The 7,038-nt window shown below is 51.6% G+C and overlaps 1 protein-coding gene across 1 annotated transcript; it reads right to left on the bottom strand.

Annotated features, from left to right (window-relative positions):
- Positions 1 to 445: 445 nt before the first annotated feature.
- VOLCADRAFT_93613 (uncharacterized protein) lies at positions 446 to 3,434 on the bottom strand (the record flags this gene model as incomplete). Its single annotated transcript, XM_002952779.1, has 5 exons — positions 446 to 692; positions 1,269 to 1,648; positions 2,229 to 2,290; positions 3,298 to 3,302; positions 3,337 to 3,434. 5 exons carry the CDS (start codon positions 3,432 to 3,434, stop codon positions 446 to 448), a joined length of 792 nt encoding a protein of 263 aa, XP_002952825.1.
- Positions 3,435 to 7,038: the final 3,604 nt, after the last annotated feature.

Below are 7,038 nucleotides of genomic sequence, written 5' to 3'. Positions count from 1 at the left end.
TGGGGATGGGGGGAGGGCACAGGGACCGAATACACACATATATACGTACATGTACAGGTATAGGTACAGGTATACACACGCATCGTACGAATACACGGACATTCACACATTTAAGTGGTGGTGGGGGAAGCTCTCCAGGGAAAGGACCCATGCACCGGCAGGCAGGTAGTTGCAGTCTGTTTTAGCGAATCATTTTTTTTTGCGAAACTAAACTTCACACATCACGTGTAATGAAAAATAGGCTGAAAGCTTGTCATGTGCTGAAATAAATCGTTAGCAACGAAAGCGCAGGGTCAACATTTATTGAGCAACAGGTCCATGGCGGCTCCGAAACCACGATATTTGGTGTACTTCGTACCTTCCCGGAGGTCTCGCTCCCATACATCGGTCATTTCCGCGCTCAGGAACTGGGGAAACTGGCGCTGGAGCTGAAACAGCCGAAATATCAGTATCGGAAACTGATCATCGCGGCCTGACGGACCCAGCCGTACTCCAAGCCCATGGACGCCGCCGCCGCCGCCGCCGCCGCCACCAGGTCGCCGTGCCTTCCAAAGCTCCCTGAGTCGTGTAAGCAGTAGTAATGTACCGCCGCCATCGTCGGCGCTACTGCCGGGCTGGGCGGCGGCGGCGGCGGCGGCGGCGGCGGCGGCGGCGGCATAGTCCGAAGCGTTTTCTGAGGCAATGGCGGCTGGCTGTGTTGTGGTGGATGGGGCAGTGGTACGGCAGAGCTCTCCGGCGTTGCAACCGCAGACAGGACACATGAACTGTTGGCGATCGAACCGTCTGTATCAGTGCACGATAAGGGGGGAAAGCACGCGTGTGGGCGGCCGCGGGGGCGTTGTACGGGATGTGTACGGGGTTTTGAATATGCCGGTCAAGGTAGTAGGCACGGGAAATGAGCGTGAATGACGTATGTTAGGGGAAATCAATTCGTCCCTGCAGGGCGGTGTGCACTGGTGACGAACCGTATGGAGCTCCTGAGGTGCATGGTGCCAAATTAGGATTACGCAAAAGCCATGTTAGCGCTTGATATGCGGATGAGCGGCGGGAAAATTGTAAAACGCATCAGGAGTCATGTACGGCAAGGGTACGGCAGCGCCCCTGCGAGAGCGGTAGGAAGGGCGAGGCGGGGGAAGGACTGTTATGTGGAAATGCGCAGCAACGCAACAAGTACAATTTTTTGCAGGCCATCCTGCGAAATATTGCGATTTTGTTTTGCCGTACTTCTGTACTGTCTTCTAAGGAAGAATACGGCGCGCAAAACTCACGTGGCAATGCAAGGCTGGCAGAAGACGTGCTCGCAAGGGAACATTACCGCGGGCCGCCACAGCGGCGGTGGCCCAATCAGCGGCCGCTTCAGACACGCCGCCGCCTCCAGGTCTTCACTGGCGTCGACGCTGGCGGCGTCCTCGTTGTCCGTACCATCGCCATCGAGGCCCGGTACGGCATGACGCCTTACCACGGCAAGCGCTATGGGAGGGTGCAAGGACGACGGCGGCGGTGTGGATCCATCCTCTGGATCGAGGTGTGACAAGCACAAAGAACATGTCGACTGTACGGCAACATCGCCGGCGGCGCCGCCGCTGCGGCTCTGCCGAATGGCTGTCAGATGGTCGCAACGAATGCCTTCGAGAGCTGTACGACAATCCTGTCGTACAGGAAAAGTGGTGAGATACGGGATGGGATGGGACGGGGCGGGGAGGTTACACGCACGGGAAAGCTTTGCAAAAACGTCCTCCTTGAGGACCGGGAGGGTTTGGAGGAGGATGTGGACTCTTAAGAAAGAAGTGAAGAGAAACGCGACATCTTAACGGGAGTCTAAATGGAAACGTTACATACAGTCGGCCCTCGGGCAATGTAGTTAGTACCTTCCTGACAGCTTCATGTCCGCTTAGTAAGGTTGGATTTAATCGGAGGAAATTTGTAACCAATGATAGGTACGACAGACGGTTGTACGATAGGACGACATGACCTTTCCTTGATCGTCTCTTTTCGTTTACTCCCGTTTTAGTTTACTCCCGTATATACTATCGGGATGCATGCGTAACAACTTAGTATTTGGCCATGAATCTGGGCATGAGCGGTGACCGAAGCGTTAATGGATGAGCATGGATGGATGGCTTCTGTTTTCGAGTGCTCAAAAGTTACCTCTAGCCGCCAGCGGTCTGATCATTGACCGCCGCACTTCCTCCCCCGTACGTCGAACAATTGCGGTACGAATGCCGTACCTCGTACTGCCGCTTTACACGTTCCCGCCGGCGGTGCTGCTGGTACAATGCCCCGATAGCGGCTGAGACGCAGCCCATCGCGAGCAGAAGCTCCTCGATGAGAAGCCCCAAATGAAGCGATGAATGCCCGCCGCCATCATCACCTCCGCTGCCGCTGCCGCCATCATCACCTCCGCTGCCGCTGCCGCCGCCGTCACCGCCGCTGCCGCCGCCGCCGTCGCCGCCGCTACCGCCGCCACCACCACCGCTGTCGTGAGGCTGCAGAGCGCTTGCCAGAGCTAGGCCGATTCGTGTGGCGGCGAGCTCCATGGCGGCGCCGTACCTAACGTACGTACGCGCACATGAGGATCCCACAGAGGACGTTCACCACATTATTAAATATTCTTGATTATTGTTATGACCATCATAGACGAAATCCTCATGATTATCATCCAGGAGACCTCGCACTCCTCCTCCTAAACCTCCTAACCATTATCGCAGCAATAAAAACCGCAACTATAGTAATAATAACTAATACTAAATAAAAAATGCATAATGAATAATAATAAATAATGATATAATAGCAATCGCGGATGTTTGCGCGTCCCAATTTTGGATGTCAGCAGTCAAGTCGGGTTGGAACGCGGATGTTTTTTCCAAGGGAAATTAGGATAACCTCCTGAATAATTCTGTCCTGCTTTAGAGGTATACAGGTACAGCCGCCAGGAGACAGAAGGCGAGCCGTGCGAGGCGACCAAACGAGTGGTGCAGCACCTAACAGGTTCGCCGTATCGGTCCGGGAAATCGGATATAATCGCAGAGCGACAAGAGTCGATCACTACCGATGCAAGGATCACAATGAATACGTTAAGAATAAAGTGCATCCTTCATCCGCCGCATATCCTAAACCGCTTTTGTCAACGAGGGAAAGGAAAGGAAGCGGACAGAAGGTGGCGTTGCGGTGACAAACAAAAAACAAACAGATGAACGGACGAACAGACGAACGGACGGACAGATGAAATCAGGCATACATACATACTGATAGACGGACATGACAAAGAGAGGAAGAGAGACACACACACTCACTCACTCACACTGTGTGAGTCACACACGGGGGGAACCGACCTACCTGCCGTCTTTAACCTCCACGCGCACCCCCTCGACGATGTTCGCCAAGGTATCGTTGGGCAGCAGAGCCTCCACGGCCTCACCGGCGACCACTACCATTTGGTCTTGCAGCGCAGAGAGCAGCAGCAGCACGCCGTTGTCGCACGCTGGATCTCCCACGCCCCAGGCTTCTTACAACTTATAAGCGAAACTTCGCGCAGTCGCCGCCGGATCTTTGGAGTCGTAAAACCGGTGCATCAACGCAACTGCCATCTGTGGTTATTGGCGTTTCATTATGTTATTGAAGTTTAAAATCAATCTGGTCTAAGCATTTATGATAAGCCAAGGATAGGTTCGTGGACGCTCATGCGACGAATTTCGGAGCACCGCGACCAGTGAGGAGTTGTACCTTATTAACGTAGGATGATGGAGGATAATGTTACGTAGCGTTTTTTGGTCTGCACCAGAACGCTGAGTGGGAATGGTCACAAATTGTGTGCCGACGTCGCAGGGGTTCGTGGCCGATGTCGCGGAGATTCGAATGTTCACTGGGAGCCAATAACGAATGCATTTCATTAACAGCGTGCAAAATGCATGTTGCTATCTCGTAGCGGATAACCTTTATTGCAAGGTTGGCGTGCCGTCGCTTGGGTCATGGGCCCCAGTGCGCCGGTATTTGTAGAAGCCCAGGATCAGACTGCGAGCGGCAGCCAGTTCATATTTGTGGTTCAACCTACCCGAAATCCCTCAAGGCCTGAAGTGCCGCACGGAGCTTGGGCAAAGGGCTTGCCACCAACTCCAATCTTCGCGATGACGGCGTCCAAAGCATTCCCGATCTCAATAGTTATCAGCCCATCAGGGTCGCAAACCCAGCTTGATGAATTGCGCCCACAATCAGATGGATGCGTCTGAGGGTTAGGGTAGTTTTCCGGAAGCCAATGATGTGGGCGCGGACTAACATGGCTCACGAAAAAAATGAAAATAACGAGGATCGGGTACATTTGGTATACGTTTTTCTTAAGTATGACATATGACAATGCAAGGTATATGGAAACCTATTCATCTAGCGCGTCGCCACCCGTGAAGGCCGCGCGATAGGCCCGTGATGTACCCGTGAACATTTGACGTTGGATACACCGCCATTTTGCAGCAAAGTTTTAGCTTATTTTGTTCTTTACAGCTTGCCAATTTCCGCTTCGCTTATTTCATTTCGAATTTACATCTAGCGAAGTAGAGCATGGTCCATGGCACTTTGCTGGATTGCTTTCGTAAAAAAACTGCTTAAGTTTTATAATATTTTCAGTGATATAAGCTTTACAGCTAACACCATAATCTTCAACGACCTGATTACAAGTGTCCCCGAATGCCAACAGCGATTACGGTATGGTCTTCCCCCGCCCGGCCGTCAGGGCGATGGATTCAGGGCGATGACCTGGATCCACTTCGCCTTCACTTTTTGATACAGGGCGATGGATGACGTACAACAAAGGTCACACTTGGCAAGAGAAGATAAGCCTGCCAACTGAAAACAATTCAGTATTTCTTTAATGAATAAAAGGAATGAAATGCTGCTAAAACATCCAGTGTTGGAAAACGTAGGTGGCGCCGCAACGCTCACCCTCTGATCCGCACAAAGCCTTGAGGAATCATAAGACATGATTGGATGGCGTCCCAGTAGCTTAAGTACTCAGTCCATTGCTGGCACAGCAAGCTGACGTATGGATGCGCGGGAAGCCCATGACCCAATCTCTTGCCGTTTCGGACATAGGGACCATATAGGCTTAAAATCAATGAAGAATGTTGGAACAAGCCGTTGATTTGCTTGTTGTAAGCAAGGGGTGCGGCTTTACACAAAGAGGCTTTACAAGAATGGAGTGGGAGTCATGCACATGGGCGCCCTTGCATGGCATAAGGAATGCGAAACATAGGTTGATAACGTTCGCTATATGAATGTTGGTAAGATATTATTCAGGTTTGGTGGTGTTTAGTAGGTCCATTACCTGGCCATCGGGGTTGCGCGAGCTTCTAACCCAACCCTGACGAGGCCAACGAGTGGATCATCTATTCAGTATACCATCCTCGTTCGCTGCTGAACTTTGCTCGTGGGTCCGTTTTCGTGTCCTTGTCGTTTTACGTGGTCTGGAGAGAATTTTAGCGATGAATAGATAGGATCCTTTCCTAGATTTATGATCCTCATGATCGAACTATACGTTTCAGGGCCTGTGTAAATGATTCTGCCATGCGTCGTGAGTTCTGGTAGATATGCATGTCTGGTATTACCGGTGAGCTAACCCACAAACGCAGAATCGGAGTTTCCCGCATGCAGCTAGCTTCTGCAATGGGACATGATGAATATTGAATGCAACATGTATTCGCGTCTTATCACGAATGCATAAAAAGACGCACGCGATACGTCACGTCTGTAAAAGGACGCACGCTACTAGCGAGTGTGCTCGTCGCTATCAAAGGATGCCGCACATAGGGAGCCTTCGCTATCCACATCCGCTTCTTTGAAAGCGTGACGCTGGCATTAAGCCTATACGGTCCCTATGTCCGAAACGGCAAGAGATTGGGTCATGGGCTTCCCGCGCATCCATACGTCAGCTTGCTGTGCCAGCAATGGACTGGGACGCCATCCAATCATGTCTTATGATTCCTCAAGGCATTAGGTGGGTCAGAGGGTGAGCATTGCAGCGCCACCTACGTTTTCCAACACTGGATGTTTTAGCAGCATTTCATTCCTTTTATTCATTAAAGAAATACTGAATTGTTTTCAGTTGGCAGGCTTATGTTCTCTTGCCAAGTGTGACCTTTGTTGTACGTCATCCATCGCCCTGTATCAAAAAGTGCAAGGCGAAGTGGATCCAGGTCATCGCCCTGAATCCATCGCCCTGACGGCCGGGCGGGTGGTCTTCCGGCAGCTCCCCCCAGCGATCCCCAGGCTTTTGCTTACGTTTTTCAAAAGAAACAGTAGCTTAATAACATATATGCTTTGATTTCCTTATCCTTTGTGAACACGAAATAATGCGGGCCGCGGACTCACAGCTCCTTCTCTTCTGTAACGAGGCAGGGCCGCATTCCCCGTGACCTGCAACAAGCGCCGCTCCTGTTTCAAACGTGACTAAATAATAAATATGACTCGTTAATATCAGCAAACAGAGCCGTTTTGTGCGATAACTGTAATGAGTTGCGGGCTGCCACATTTCGACTGATGCGTTGCCGATGCCATGGCACAATGCGCCTTGCACAAATTAAAACAGCATACAAGTATCGTGCAAAACGAATCTGGCGTTCTTCCGGTTAAAGCCGCTTGCAGTGGGATCTCCGCGCGCACGGCGGTGCGCGCGATGCCAGCCGCGCAGATAAAATAGATTACCCACGTAAGCTCGTCGTCTAGTTATCAGAGAAGACGTAAACAAACAAATAGCAGAACGCAGACCGATGGTTTCACGGACCGGAGCAAAGATGCCACTCGTCCTCACCCCACCCTGCCTCATCTTTGCCACTCCGGAGTGATTGCTGCCAAGTCGTTGCAGCAGATGCACCGCGCCACAATAGCCACAAACTGCAAGCTTTCAATTGGTGGTTTATGCACGCACTTAGCTGCAGCATGGAATGTGCGTTGGTGATTGGGCAACACAGAACGTGGCCATAGACGCAGGAAGTGGGCGAGGCGACACGAGCCAAGGAGGAGAATGCATTTTGCTGTCTGGATCTAGTCCTT

The sequence above is a fragment of the Volvox carteri genome (assembly GCF_000143455.1).
Source record: "Volvox carteri f. nagariensis unplaced genomic scaffold VOLCAscaffold_32, whole genome shotgun sequence".
Classification (NCBI taxonomy): domain Eukaryota; kingdom Viridiplantae; phylum Chlorophyta; class Chlorophyceae; order Chlamydomonadales; family Volvocaceae; genus Volvox; species Volvox carteri.
Note: the sequence above shows the minus strand (reverse complement) of the source record. Positions and strands in the feature narration are given on the sequence as shown.